Consider the following 15,714-nt stretch of genomic DNA (forward strand, 5'->3'; position numbering starts at 1 on the left):
TATCGGTGGCAATTTGAATGCACAGCGACACCGTGTTGAGATCCTGAGGTCCATTGTCGTACCATTCATCCGCCACCATCACCTCATGTTTCAGCATGATAATACACAACCCCATGTCGCAAGGATCTGTAAACAATTCCTTAAAGCTGAAAATGTTTGCATAATCACAATTCCTGAAAACTGGCCTGCATAACTCACCAGACATGTAACCCATTGAGCATGTTTGGAATGCTCTGGATCAACCTGTAAAACAGCATTTTCCAGTTCCCGCCAATATCCAGCAACTTCGCACAGCCATTAAAAATGAATGGGGCAACATTCCACAGGACACTATCAACAGTCTGATCAACTCTATGCGAAGGAGATGTGTTATGCTACACTCCAGATACTGACAGGTTCTGATCCACACCCCTACTTTTTTTTTAAAGGTATCTGTGACTAACAGATGCACAACTGTATTCCCAGTCGTGAAATCCATTGATTATGGCCGAATTAATTTATTACTCATTACCCCCACCAATTTATGCTGGGTGTAATAACTGCCGTGGTTGATGCTTTTTGCCCACTCGGCAATTACGATATGAAACGTTAATTTGAACCGTCTGACTTACTTGTGGGTCAGGCGGCGCCCCTCTGATTCATATCCCGTGATTTCTGATGATAGTTCCCCATTATATCGACTGATTGGGTCTGTATGTGGTAGGAATTACAACCCTTGTTGAAAAGGACAGTGGCTTCGGCTAACCTCGTATAAAATATATATATATATATATATATGAAAAAAGACGGGTTCCAGCAGCATCCTTGCTCTGTACGTGAACATGACCTGAAGCGTATTCATTTTTTATTTTTTTAAATTTTATTTCACCTTTATTTAACCAGGTAGGCTACTTGAGAACATGTTCTCATTTGCAACTGCGACCTGGCCAAGATAAAGCATAGCAGTGTGAACAGACAACACAGCGTTACACATGAAGTAAACAATTAACAAGTCAATAACACAGTAGAAAAAAGGGGAGTCTATATACATTGTGTGAATTACGCCGATTCTGTTGAAAAATGTTTTTTTAAACGAAACCAAAAACTGTCGTTTTGCTATGTTTGCTTCCGTTTGGTTCTTAAACGCTAAACCATATACAGTACTAAGTAAATGGTTTCCGTAATGAATATGCATGCCCCTGCTCGACAGCAATCAGCGCGGGCACCTTCACCAAAGCATCGAATCACAGAGTTTCTAAACCCAGAGGCGCAACATCACGAGACTTCCGGGAATGCTGGCTAAACAGACGAGGCGGGAAGTCAATGAGAGAAGTGAACAATTATTATTTAGTTTTAAATGTTCTCTAAATCTAAAGGCACAACTTAGATTCGAGCCAATGTTTTAAGTAATCGAACATGGTATTACCCCAACCTTGTGAAAGTAACAAACTGACACGTTTTCATTTTCGTCAAAAACGGCTTGATATCGAAAGACTTCCGTTGATTTGACATGGCACATGCGGAGTTTGGCGCTAGACGACCGTTAGTCCCGATCACAAGTTTATACGCATGAGCCTTTGCTATACAACGTCGCCATGACATCGCCTACAAGTGTGATCGGGGAATTCTATTGGATAAGCAGTTTTAGCCTATCTTCATACTGTACAGTCTTTGATCAAATTAATTGTCCGGCAAAAGCCTAACGTAGCTAAATTGTATCTCTCTAAATTATTACGTTGTTAATTATGTGAGTAATCAAATGTTTGCAATTGGCTATACTTTTCAATAAAATAACCAATAGGTGAATGACGTAGATAACTGATCTATTTAGCTAGCTAGGCTAGCTTGGTATTGGTAACATTTGTCATGTACAGCTAATCAGTTTGTTGGAGAAAGAAAATGATATCTATCCAATAGTATAATCTACGATGACGAGAAGATTGTAGTGGAAACCATGAAAAGATCTAGAAGTGTTGGTGCGTCTTCACCTTTGAATGGGATTGGAAAACAAGGTAACGTTATTCTAACGTCATGGACATTCATTGTTTTGTTTAGCTAGCTAGTTAACGTTAGCTAGCTGTTAGCTAGTTACCCAATTAGTTGAGAGGATGTGACGAATGTGTCTGGCTAGCTAACTAGTTGTCTTGCCATAACGCATGTTTGCAAACTTGTTTTAACTAGATTAGCTAGCTAACGTTTACGTTAACAGCTGGAAAACGAAATGCATTAACGTTAGCTAACAACACACCATTGACTGGTAGTTACCCAGGCATTAGTTGACATGGTCTCCTTAACTCTTTCACCAATCACCAGAACAGTACCAGGAACGTATAAGAGAACGGGGTTATACTACAGGCTTCCTTAAAATACATAGCTAAATTAACTATAATAAATATTTAATACTCCTGAAAGCACACAAGTATTGCCAGTTTGTGTGGCACAGTGCCATCAATATCCAGCAAAGGCACAGTGCAGGGGGACTGTCAAAAGGTCATGAATTGGGCTAGCCAGGTACTAACGTTACATTACATGATGGTTGTAACTCCCCAACCCAGTGGTTAATTTACTGAAGTACTCCCTCACACTTCAGTCAGCTGGGTGTCTGCAGTTCAGTTTTGTCAGGTATGTATTTGCTTGTCTGATGCAGTGTTTCCTAAACAAAATGTTTTATTTTAGGAACTCAGTCCAGCTTTCAATTTATTCTTGAAAGTTTTAATAGTAGAATGCAGAAGGTGCAATTTCGAAATTGCGTAGTGCATCATCAGCTTTCCTCTTGTCATGTTAGTCATTGCCAGTGGTGGAAAAAGTACCCAATTATCAAGTGAAAGTCACCCAGAAAAATACTACTTTAGTAAAAGTCAAGAAGTATTTGGTTTTAAATCTTCTTGAGTATCAAAAGTAAAAGTATAAATCATTTCAAATTCCTGATATTAAACAAACTACACAGCACCATTTTCTTGTTTTTATGTATTGTTTTACAGATAGCCCCTGGCTATCTCCAACACTGACATAATTAAGCATTTGTGTTTAGTGAGTGTCTTATGTATGTTATAATAAGCACATCAGACTGTTTTAAAAAAAAAAATTTTTTATACAGATAGCCAGGGGCACACAACACGCAGACATGATTTACAAACAAAACATTTGTGTTTAGTGGGTCCTACAGATCAGAGGCAGTAGACATGACCAGGGATGTTGTCTTGATAAGTGAGTGAATTGGACCGATTCCTGTCCTGCTAAGCATTGAAAATGCAAGTACTTTTAGGTGTCAGGGAAAATGTATGGAGTAAAAAGCACATTCTTTTCTTTAAGAATGTAGTGGAGAAAAAGTAAAAGTTGTCAAATGTAAATAGTAAAGTACAGATACCTAAATAAACTACGTAAGTAAAAATACTTTAAAGTACTACTTAAGTACTTTACACCACTGGTCATTGCATACCGTAGAGAACTATTTATAACTTGTCAGAAAAGTCCAGATCACCTAGCCCATGTCAGCTGTTTTTTAGCCCATACATTTTGTTGTAATGTTTGAGTCATTCAAATATCACATAAATAAACAATAAATATGACAATGTGTAGAATTGCACAAAAATGTGCTTTTAACCTACAAAATGTTCTGTGTCAACAAGAGGGGTGTGAACAGTGCTTGTGCCTATAGAAATAGACATGTGCGTGGGGGGGTTCAGGATGTTCCCCACTGCTGGAAGGGGGGCCTGAGTAAAAACGTTTAGGAACCCCAGGTCTGATGGATACTTTGCCTGTCCGCTTCCAAGTTTAGCTATCTCAGGAGGATGTTCTGGCTAATGGCCATTATGCTACTGTAACTGCTGTGAGTTAAGACCTCACCTGAACCGTTGTCATGTGGACAGATGGGGACCCCCGGAGGAAGAGGAAGTTGGCGGAGATCTCTCAGGCCCTGAACGTGACGCCAGTTGATGTGGCAGTGCTGAGGAGGATGGCCATCAGCGAGGGGGGGCTGCTCACTGATGAGATCCGCTGTAAAGTGTGGCCACGGCTGCTCAACGTGCCCACCGACATCCTGCCTGAGAAATCAGGTGAGCTGCCTTGCCACTGACAGACCAGGGATGCCACTAAGGCTAAAAAGGGTAATAGTGCTATATCAAGCGTAGGGGCATGCATTGGAGTTATTTTTAAGGGCGATTTAGGGTTTGGCAGGGGTCTGAGCTTAATTGACAGCAGATTTTGTCACTTGAGTTAGTCTACTAATTGCTGAACCTGAGAGTTTCATAAATTATAGTAGAGTCCACATCCCCACTGCAATTGCCTATATATCTTCCATGCGCCCAACAACCGTTGTTGGTTAACAGTAGTAATGCACCGATATGACATTTTTGGCCAATACAGATATCCAATATTTTCCTTGCCAAAAACGATACCAATATTTCAAATTTTAGTGTCCTTTTAAGCATTCTTTTACAGTTAAATAGTTAACACACACATGGATGCAGCAGTCTAAGGCACGGCATCTCTGTGCAAGAGGCTCCACTACAGTCCCTGGTTCGAATCCAGGCTGTATCACATCCGGCTGGGATTGGGAGTCCCATAGGGTGGTGCACAATTGGCCCAGCGTCGTCCGGGTTTGGCTGGTGTAGGCCGTCATTATAAATAAGAATTTGTTCTTAACTGACTTGCCTAGTTAAATAAAGGTTACATAAAGGTTACACACACCACACTGACTAAAAAGTTATTTTGTTGGCATTTACATATGTCCCCATTACCAGTAAAACATATTCATTATTCACTTGCTGCGCTGTTTCGTTATTCAGTCGTTTGATTCTCAAACAGGATTTCTATGGAACCATGTTTGGGTCTTTTCGTGTCTTAAAATATACTAGTTAACACGATTTGACGTGTCGCTTAAGCTTGTTGACCAATCAGGACCTGAATATGACTGCACATCATATAGTAATTTAACGCGTTGGTAATTTTTTTCAACGTAGTTATTACACATTTACGTCATGTACCACTCACTCGTATTTCATATGTCATAACAATTCATTAATGTATGCTATGATGCTGGTAAAGTTGTCTCGCGCACCTACAGAGCTGGTAATTTTTTTAAAAGCTAGCTAGCTCATGGATTCAATGTTCTTTCCCAAAAACATAGCAAAACGACATGTGTTTCAGTAGCTATAGTTTGCTCGCTAACTATATAGCTAGGTGCCATCTAAAATAACCCTAATTTATAAGACAGTTCTTATTTGATTAATGGTGTTCGGACCCATCTATGTGAAGCTAGTCACAATAAGGATTATTGCGGTTAGCCTTCAGAATAAAAGTATGGCATAATTATACTAATTGTACTTATTTTCATCACTGTCAATTACATACTTTTATTTAGAAGGCAAACCGCAAATTCCTTTTTTGTGCCTAATCCTTAATGTGGCTAGCTTCACAACCCGGTCCGGTCGAGCCTCACTAGCCAGATGAAGCTAGCTGGCTGCATATAACGTTAGCTTTGGGCAACAAGGTTAAGTAGCTGGCTAGCTATTTATTTTCATGAACTTAAGTTACATTTCAATAGAGCAACAAGTGGCAACCTAGCTAATACTTACTCACACGGATTCCTAAATCATTGCTAAGAATGATGAAAATGACCGCAGTTTCTACTGGTCATTGTTTTCAGGCTGGTTGTATTTTTATTTTTTTTTATTTTTTTTATTTCACCTTTATTTAACCAGGTAGGCTAGTTGAGAACAAGTTCTCATTTGCAACTGCGACCTGGCCAAGATAAAGCATAGCAGTGTGAACAGACAACACAGCGTTACACATGAAGTAAACAATTAACAAGTCAATAACACAGTACAAAAATGGGCAGTCTATATACAATGTGTGCAAAAGGCATGAGGAGGTAGGCGAATATTAGTGCTAGCTACGCCAGATGTTGAGGTCAAACAAATGATGCTTTATTACCAACGCGGTATTGTAAACACATCGTTCGTGACCGGTGTTTTCTTGTTTGCAGAATTTTCTTTGTACATTTTTTGACAGTGCTACTGTATCTTTTTTGACACGCAAAGACCCAAACGGTGTTCCATAGTATGTACTTCTTAAAGCTAATAGCAGTGACGCCATTACTGTGTAACTCCAGTAGGGCAACATCTGAAAAATAGCGCACTTGGTAGTGTTTACCGGTGCACGACCAGTCGGCGACAGCCAACATCACCCACGACAGAGAACGATTGATTGTCAAGGGCAATGAATTCCATTATCTTGGCTTTAATGGATTACGCCTTTGAGTTGTCTGGCTGAAACTGTCTTACTCTTTCAAATGACTGCTCGACTTGTTGACTGCTCGAGCCACACAGCAGACATTGTGGGCTAAGTTAGGAATGCTGTGTTGCACATTTAGCAGCTAATTTTACGTGGCGTCATTACGTAATGTACCTACTTTTTATATACAGTGCCTTGCGAATGTATTCGGCCCCCTTGAACTTTGCAACCTTTTGCCACATTTCAGGCTTCAAACATAAAGATATAATACTGTATTTTTTTTGTGAAGAATCAACAAGTGGGACACAATCATGAAGTGGAACGACATTTATTGGATATTTCAAACATTTTTAACAAATCAAAAACTGAAAAATTGGGCGTGCAAAATTATTCAGCGCCCTTAAGTTAATACTTTTTAGCGCCACCTTTTGCTGCGATTACAGCTGTAAGTCGCTTGGCGTATGTCTATCAGTTTTGCACATCGAGAGACTGAATTTTTTTCCCATTCCTCCTTGCAAAACAGCCCGAGCTCAGTGTGGTTGGATGGAGAGCATTTGTGAACAGCAGTTTTCAGTTCTTTCCACAGATTCTCGATTGGATTCAGGTCTGGACTTTGACTTGGCCATTCTAACACCTGGATATGTTTATTTTTGAACCATTCCATTGTAGATTTTGCTTTATGTTTTGGATCATTGTCTTGTTGGAAGACAAATCTCCGTCCCAGTCTCAGGTCTTTTGCAGACTCCATCAGGTTTTCTTCCAGAATGGTCCTGTATTTGGCTCCATCCATCTTCCCATCAATTTTAACCACCTTCCCGGGACCTGCTGAAGAAAAGCAGGCCCAAACCATGATGCTGCCACCACCATGTTTGACAGTGGGGATGCTGTGTTCAGGGTGATGAGCTGTGTTGCTTTTACGCCAAACATAACGTTTTGCATTGTTGCCAAGTTCAATTTTGGTTTCATCTGACCAGAGCACCTTCTTCCACATGTTTGGTGTGTCTCCCAGGTGGCTTGTGGCAAACTTTAAACGGCACTTTTTATGGATATCTTTAAGAAATGGCTTTCTTCTTGCCTCTCTTCCATAAAGGCCAGACTTGTGCAATATACGACTGATTGTTGTCCTATGGACAGAGTCTCCCACCTCAGCTGTAGATCTCTGCAGTTCATCCAGAGTGATCATGGGCCTCTTGGCTGCATCTCTGAACAGTCTTCTCCTTGTATGAGCTGAAAGTTTAGAGGGACGGCCAGCTCTTGGTAGATTTGCAGTGGTCTGATACTCCTTCCATTTCAATATTATCGCTTGCACTGTGCTCCTTGGGATGTTTAAAGCTTGGGAAATCTTTTTGTATCAAATCCGGCTTTAAACTTCTTCACAACAGTATCTCGGACCTGCCTGGTGTGTTCCTTGTTCTTCATGATGCTCTCTGCGCTTTTAACGGACCTCTGAGACTATCACAGTGCAGGTGCATTTATACGGAGACTTGATTACACACAGGTGGATTGTATTTATCATCATTAGTCATTTAGGTCAACATTGGATCATTCAGAGATCCTCACTGAACTTCTGGAGAGTTTGCTGCCCTGAAAGTAAAGGGGCTGAATAATTTTGCACGCCCAATTTTTCAGTTTTTGATTTATTAAAAAAGTTTGAAATATCCAATAAATGTTGTTCCACTTCATGATTGTGTCCCACTTGTTGTTGATTCTTCACAAAAAAATACAGTTTTATATCTTTATGTTTGAAGCCTGGAATGTGGCAAAAGGTCGCAAATTTCAAGGGGGCCGAATACTTTCGCAAGGCACTGTAGGTATGAACATCGCAAGACATCAGTAGGTTTATAATTGAACACATTTATGAAGAATTTACACTTGTGGAGAGATGTACTGTTTGGATTCTTTACATACAATATAAATAAGCGGAATCATTTTTATGTAATTAATTTCATTATTCTTTTGGCCAAATTTCATATACACAAATGTAAATTTACAAACAGAAAACCACATTTTCGTATCCTACAAAAAGAAATTGAACTGTATTTTAAGACGGTTAAATGCTCTACTAACAAAAAAGCTGTTAGAATTGTAAGTATATGCATGTCCCTTAAGGTCCTTGTGTAATTGTAATGTGATATTGTACCCCCTAGCTCGATTGTCTATTGTTTGTAATCTATGTATGCTTGTGTTCCCTCATGTGCTTTATGTATTGATTTGATATTTAAAAAAATAAAAAAAGGTATGAACATCAGCTTTGACATCGGTTTTGCACATCGGTGTTAAACTAGACATCGGCCGATACCGATGTTGGCATTTTTGAGCTAATATCGGCGGATTCCGATATGTTCACCCGATATATCGTGCATTCCTAGTTAAGTGTGACCTGATCTCTCTCTTCTCCAGAGGAAGTAGAGCGGGAGAATAATAAGGACTATAACCAGGTGCTGTTGGATGTCCAGCGTTCCCTGCGAAGATTCCCTCCTGGTGAGTGACACTGGTCTTAGAATAGCACTAAATCATGTGAGGCAGTGGTGTGGTTTGTCATCATTGTCTGATCTGCCTGCGTCCCGCTTGAATTTGACTTGGGTGATGTAGGCCTACAGACTACGCAACCCTGTCAGTTTGTATTTGTTTCTTTTGGGGAGTGTCCTAGATGTCTGTATGTTACTGCTTTTATTTATTAAAGCAGCAGAAAGTCCCAAAATGATTACTGGGAATTCTTTGGAATTCTGCCATGCTTGTGTTTCACTGGCCAAGAATTCAGGACAACCTTTTTGTATGTGAAAGTTTGGTCATTTTGTCAGGAAGGGTGTGACGTCTTCTTTTTCAGTTGTATACTACAGAAGCCTAATTTGGGAGCTGCCTGCATAACTTGGTCTCCTGTTGACATCCGTGCATAAGATATACACAAAGGCCAAGTTATACATGCTTTTCCCTAGTTAGGATTTGGCCCATAATGAGGAAATCAGCTGGGCCTTTTGACTTGTGACCTTTTGACATTTGACTCATCTCCCTGTGTAGGCATGCCAGACGAGCAGCGTGAGGGCCTCCAGGAGGAGCTGATTGACATCATCCTGCGGGTGCTGGGAAGGAACACTCAGCTGCACTACTACCAGGGCTACCATGACATCGTGGTCACCTTCCTGCTGGTGCTGGGCGAGCGGCTTGCTACCGCTCTGGTGGAGAAACTCTCCACACACCACCTCAGGTGGGTCTCTGTCTCTCTAGGTGCTTCCCTCCCATAGGAGCTTGGCTTTCAAAGGGGTTTTAAGTAGAAGGGAAGCCATGTAGAAAATGGAACGTAGCCAGTTACAATAACAGCACCTCCTGTTAGTTTCTAACACTGCGCACAGCTGGCTAGATGAGTCATCCTATACAGTTGCTGCTGGAGACGAGGCAAGTCTCGAAGCATTTAATTTAACAATACGCAGTGCTACTTCCTATTTTTATGACTTGACAGACTGTCTTGTTGATTATCTGATTCTGGTTCAGTTTGTCAAGTGTCCAGTTTCTCTCTCCTGTTTCTTTACTGCAGGGACTTTATGGACCCCACCATGGACAACACTAAACACATCCTTAACTATCTGATGCCAATCATCGAGAGGGTCAATCCAGAGGTGCATGACTTCATGCAGCAGTAAGCATCTTTTCTCTTGTTCTGTTAGTACAATCAGTCATTTGTTCAAATAACTAATGAGCACAACTAATGTAGCTATAATACCAATTATTTGACTTATTGCTAAATGTCACTACGTTTTGTGTCCTCAGGGCGGAGGTGGGCACCATCTTTGCCCTTAGCTGGCTCATCACCTGGTTTGGCCATGTCCTGTCAGATTTCCGACACGTTGTGCGGTTGTATGACTTCTTCCTGGCCTGCCATCCCCTGATGCCAATCTACTTTGCTGCTGTGGTGAGTGTTCCTTTTTGGGAGTAAAGTGGAGCATTTTTCTAAGTGACTCCAAACATAACCCTATTTTTTCCTTTTGTCAGTTGACATGGATCTGATATTTGGAAATGTGGCTTTAGCCATCCTTAGTTCAAATGTGCCTCACAACTAGTGTTTTATAAAAAATACAAATAAATGTTTTTTTCCAGCAGCAAAGAGCTTAGCTGACCACTTATGCTGTGTTCTTGTCTTCGGACAATGTCTTCTAAGTTGCCGTAGAAGTTTGATAACATCTATTGAATTCAATAAAATGTTAACTGCTTGTTGTACTGTGGGTGTGTGCGCGTTCACACGCCATTTGGTCTGTGTCTGTTCCAGATTGTGCAGTACCGGGAGGATGAGGTGTTGGACTGTGAGTGTGACATGGCGTCGGTACACCATCTCCTGTCCCAGATCCCCCAGGACCTGCCCTACGAGACGCTCATCAGCCGCGCAGGAGACCTTTTTGTCCAGTTCCCCCCCTCCGAGCTGGCCAGGGAGGCTGCCCAGCAGTACAGTCAACAGTAAGCCTGCCTGCCTCTCTCGCTTGTCTCTGTCACGTAGTCTCTCCCATGGATTCTCTCACCCTCCCCCACTAGATCCTCTACCTCCTCCTACATCGCCTTTCTCCAAGCCTCTTTTCCTTTTTCTGTCTTTCCCCCTTTCTTTTGCTCTTTCTTTCCCCCCTCTTTTTACCTGCTGTTGCGAGTCGAATTCCCTCATTAACACTGAGATGAGAGTGTAGTCTGACAGAATAACCTTCATCTCCCCTGACAGGTGAACTGTGCGCTAATAACCTGACACTGAGCTAATTCTGTCTACTCCTTCACACTAGCCTGTACGACAATTATCATGTACTTATTTCCAGCGTATTTAAACAATGACACAGGAATTTGAACATGTACGTGTGTCTTTCTATAAATAATGTGACATTGGGATAAACATTTCTAAATAGTTTGAAACTAAACTAAAATACATTTTATGCAGTTACAAATGTGTACTTTGAGGAATAAATGTGAATATATGCAAATTGGCCCATAACTCCAGCTATACAACAACATGCGTCTAGGACTATACATCTTTTAAGCAGGGTTCATTTATATAATTGTACATATAGGGCCTAATATAGAACCCTCCCTCCCCCAAAAGTAGGCCATAACCACTTTAGAAAGAATGAATTCTTTAGGCCTGGCTTAGGCATTGATATTCAATTATTACATTCTAAAATATGAGAATAATGTGGACGTTGCATGACTACATAGATTGGGGTAAGTCTGGCGACTTTTCTGTTTCCTGTGTGGCAGACGCAGACACACATAAAGTCATGAATAGCGGTAGCATTAATCTCACCGTCGCTGTTTTTATAATGAGAAAGTGACCAAAAACCAGGTTGCTTTTTTTTTATCGGAAGGATTTGTATGGAAAGCCAAGTTGAAGCCAACATTAGATGTTGTCCTCATAATAACCGCACATGGTTTTACCTCAACAGAGTAGAGTAACACCCTTCAATTGAAGTAGCGGGAAACATACAAAAGTGGCCACATCTCACAAAAACGGTTAAAAATTTAATCACAGATAAATTCCCATGCTCCCTTATAATTATCAATTGACTACAATAATTACAAGGACTTTTCAACCACCACATGTTTAAGGTAGGCCTATACCAGTACTTGAATTTCTGAGCTCCAAGTTCAAGTAGGCTACTTCAAGCTCCTTGTATTGTTTAACATTGCAGTTGTAACATGGAAGCCAAAATGTATTTATCATGTTGTTTTAATTGAAAAACAGAAAGGAAAACGCAGCACACTGCTGCTCATGCTCCCAGGTGATATTTATCTACAACAACGTTTCCACCCGTAGGTCTTCATCAGGCGTTGTTGTAGATAAATATCACCTGGGAGCATGAGCAGCAGTGTGCTGCGTTTTTCAATTAAACAACGTGATAAATACATTTTGGCTCCAGCAACTGCAGAAAGTACCTGGATGTGCTTATGTTCTTCAGCTTTTGTTCATGTTATTTCATTACCAGATCATATTGTCCAATAAGCCCACTAGGCTATGCCATTTGTTGCCATATAAATGCAGAATAATTATTAGGAATAGCGTTGGGTGTTGCGCTATAGCCTATCCTACACAATTGCACACAGTAGACTGTCCAATCATGAACTCGTTACCTTGATGCATTCTCTGTTAAATCTAACGAGATCCTGTTGTAAACCAAACCGACAACAACCGATGATGAACAACAATTCACTAGGGATATTCGATCCAACGTGGATCCAGGCACAACTGTCTTCACCAGCGTAACGAATGAGAGACAAATATTCTTGACATTCCTTGCGAACACTTGGGCTGTTTTAATCGCATGCGCGATCACAACAGCTTTTTGTCACTTGACTATCATTCTGAAAATTCCTTCCTGGATCAGATGATGTGTGAAAATACGCATCCAACAAGTATTGTGCATAATTATTGAAGAACCACAGTGTCAATTTAGGTTTTAAGTATAAAGGTAAGGTGACTCTCGGTTAGAAGCATTCGTTTTTTGCAATCACATACATTATTTTGGATTTGTGTGCCCATAAAAACTGTTTTCACGCCGTAACCTAAGGAGACACAAAATGTTACACTGCGGCGTGGTAGGAAGGCCCGGAAAATCGCTAAGACTCCAACCACCCAAGCCATAGACTAATCTCTCTGCTTCCGTATGGCAAAAGGTACCGGTGCATCAAGTCTGGCAACAACAGGCTCTTGAACAGATTATACAAGCATTAAGATTGATAATTAGCTACATGGACTAATTAATTGAACTTTTTATTTGTGCACTGTCTCCATGCACACTCACAGGGCCCTACACACTTCCACACACACTTCATCTGTTCACCCACACTTAATATGCACAATATAATTTCTACTGACCCTACAGACATGCACACTCACTCACATACAAACTGCTGCTACTCTGTTTATCATATATCCTGTTGTCTAGTCATCTTACCCTTATACATATCTGCCTCCATCACTCCAGTGTCCCTGCACATTGTAAATATGGTATTGAAACTGACCCTGTATATAGTATGCTTGCTTACTTATTGTGCTCTTCCTATTTCTTTTTTTCTTCTAGTATAACATTGTTATTGATTATTGCATTGTTGGGTTTTGAATTTGCAAGAAAGGTATTTCTCTGTACTTATGCATGTGACATTAACTTGAAATTTAAAATTCTGAGATCTCCATACAAAACAATCCAGGATTCTTACAGGGTTCAAGTTCAATGTCTAATTTAACTGATTCATGCGTAATATTATTATATAATGACAACTTACATAGCCATAAATGCAAGGACAGACAAGTTATGTTTTATGTCATACAATTTGAGAAATCTGTCAACACAAACCATGAGAGAGGGTTAAAACAGGTTTTAAATCAACTCTTGAATTTAGTTATGTTCCCCCCTTATATCTTAGTATAATGACATGGAAATAAATTGGCAGATTATTATCAATTACTTCTCAACAGCTGTAACAAGTTGTCCAGCTTAGGAAATCCTCACGGGTATCCTAGTTTATAGAAATACACACATACCCCAAGCGAAGGTTCTGTATATTTAGAAAAATACATGTCCTTTTGATGTTTGTTCTCCTAAGCTAGACCAATAGAACTAGTTTTTGTACTAGAACAAGTAACACGGTTAGCCCCAAATAGCCATGAAATCATGCAAATTGCTCTGCGCTATCCTAGCAGTAGCTGCCTGGTGTTAATAACATTGTCCTCTGTCTCCTCCTTCACATTAGCCTGTAGGTCTGTTATCATGTACTTATCAGCATATTAAGCAATTACTCTTGAATTTGAACATGGCTGTAGCCCTCCTGGTGTTAAAACCATTGCCATCTGTCCCTCAGGATGGCAGCCTCCACCTTTAAAGACTTTGATCTGACCCCGGAGCAGCAGCGGCCGGACACGGTGCTGCGGAGGCGGCGGAGAGAGAGGCAGGCACTGAAGGGAGCTGCTGCAGGTGCTATGGTGGCGACCGCCCAACCCAGCACGGCTCGGCGCTTCGTCCGACTGGCCGTCATGGGGCTCACTGTGGCGCTGGGGGCAGCCGCCCTAACCCTGGTCAACACGGCCCTAGAGTGGGCGCCAAAACTGGACCTACACCTCTTCCCCTGAGAGAGAGTGAAGGGGACTTGTAGGCGAGTGAAGGGGACTTGTAGGCGAGTGAAGGGGACTTGTAGGCGAGTGAAGGGGACTTGTAGGCGAGTGAAGGGGGCTGACGGCCATTACAGCAGAAGACATCCACGGGAAGGAGAGAGAATAGAGATCTTTGTAAAGAGAATATGAAGTTATTTTCCACATTAATATGAAGGACGTGAATGGAACAGAGACTTGACTGTCAACGTTGTATTTAACTTATATTTGTTAATAAAACCAAATGGTGATAAATGTTGTGCTGAGCGATATTAAACTATTAGGAGTGATGGCAAGTGACAACTTATAGCAAAGACTTAGGTTTCCTAGGTTGAAGAGTTGTCACTGGGGTCGAAACTGTTGCCAATGAAGAGCGTGTGTGAGAGTGTGGATGTGTCTGAAATGGCTCCCTATCTAGTGCGCTGTATAGGGTTTCATTTAGACGGTCTGTGCTGTCAGGTTCAGGGGTGAGTTAAATGTCCCTCTGAACCTCACATGGGCCATATTGGCACAAGGACAGAGATCCCTCTAGCCCGCCACTGGTATGGTCCCCCCCCCGCAGATCATCAAGTTGAATCCTCTGCCTTCAGCACATCATGTCCCTCTTCCTTTCCTTTCATTCTGTACCGAGACCAAATACACACGTCTTAGTCCCATCTTTGTATGTTTAGCACTTAATTTTCAAATTTTCTAAAGCATCATTATTATTGTTAAGTAAGTTGTAGGAAATATAATTGTTGTACAAGCACACCCATATTTAACATTTATATCAAATTAAATTAACAGAATCCACTTGGGGCTTCTGACCTTATGGATGACAATTTGCAATAGCTCTTTTCCACAGCATGCCTAAATTAGGTTAGGTTTGGAATAGGTTAGCTTTGTGATCTGCGACAAAGCACCGATAGCACTCCCAGACAATCCCATGAGCCTTGGCTTGATCCCATGCTTTTATTGCACAATAATGAAGTCATATTACATTGTTTGCACACCCTATCCTCACATTTCAACCAAACTCACCAAATGGCCTGGTTGTAGAAATGACAAGTTTTTTTGCACATTTAATTTTAAGAAATGTCACTTGAGCTTAAAGACTACAGTTGACACAATTTGAATGTGTCGCATTGGACCTACTGAAATTGGTTCAACAGAGATACATGAGTAGAATCGACTCGATTGTGACACGCAGATACTCAGCGGTGCCTATTGACTCCATCAGTGTTAGCCATGGATGGTTTTCATTGCACTGAAATAGCCTCATTCTGTATCATTGCAATGGTTTTTATCTGCCTTTTATGTTGAATTGTTATATTTGTCATGAGAACAATAAAGAATAAAAAACAAGATCAATGCAAACTGCATAGGTTGAGTGGACATATCTGTTTAGTTCC

At 40.9% G+C, this 15,714-nt stretch overlaps 1 protein-coding gene across 2 annotated transcripts; it reads left to right on the plus strand.

Moving 5' to 3' along the window:
* Positions 1 to 1,188: 1,188 nt before the first annotated feature.
* LOC118388729 (TBC1 domain family member 20-like) lies at positions 1,189 to 15,684 on the plus strand. 2 transcript variants are annotated; one of them, XM_035778137.2, is made up of 9 exons: positions 1,189 to 1,311; positions 1,897 to 1,991; positions 3,849 to 4,034; positions 8,614 to 8,694; positions 9,232 to 9,418; positions 9,746 to 9,847; positions 9,979 to 10,120; positions 10,475 to 10,659; positions 14,038 to 15,684. In XM_035778137.2, exons 2-9 carry the CDS (start codon positions 1,934 to 1,936, stop codon positions 14,303 to 14,305), a joined length of 1,209 nt encoding a protein of 402 aa, XP_035634030.1. In that variant the 5' UTR covers positions 1,189 to 1,311; positions 1,897 to 1,933; the 3' UTR covers positions 14,306 to 15,684. The 2 variants fall into 2 exon arrangements, with proteins under 2 accessions (XP_035634030.1, XP_035634031.1); XM_035778138.2 differs by lacking the exon at positions 1,189 to 1,311 and adding an exon at positions 1,346 to 1,726.
* Positions 15,685 to 15,714: the final 30 nt, after the last annotated feature.

This window comes from Oncorhynchus keta, chromosome 10 (assembly GCF_023373465.1).
Source record: "Oncorhynchus keta strain PuntledgeMale-10-30-2019 chromosome 10, Oket_V2, whole genome shotgun sequence".
Classification (NCBI taxonomy): domain Eukaryota; kingdom Metazoa; phylum Chordata; class Actinopteri; order Salmoniformes; family Salmonidae; genus Oncorhynchus; species Oncorhynchus keta.

Coding starts and splice junctions, on each gene's coding strand:
- LOC118388729 (XM_035778137.2), top strand. CDS start 1,934: ATGAAAAGATCTAGAAGTGTTGGTGCGTCTTCACCTTTGAATGGGATT. Junction 9,419..9,745: donor CTCTCCACACACCACCTCAG/GTGGGTCTCTGT, acceptor TCTTTACTGCAG/GGACTTTATGGACCCCACCA. Junction 9,848..9,978: donor GTGCATGACTTCATGCAGCA/GTAAGCATCTTT, acceptor TTGTGTCCTCAG/GGCGGAGGTGGGCACCATCT.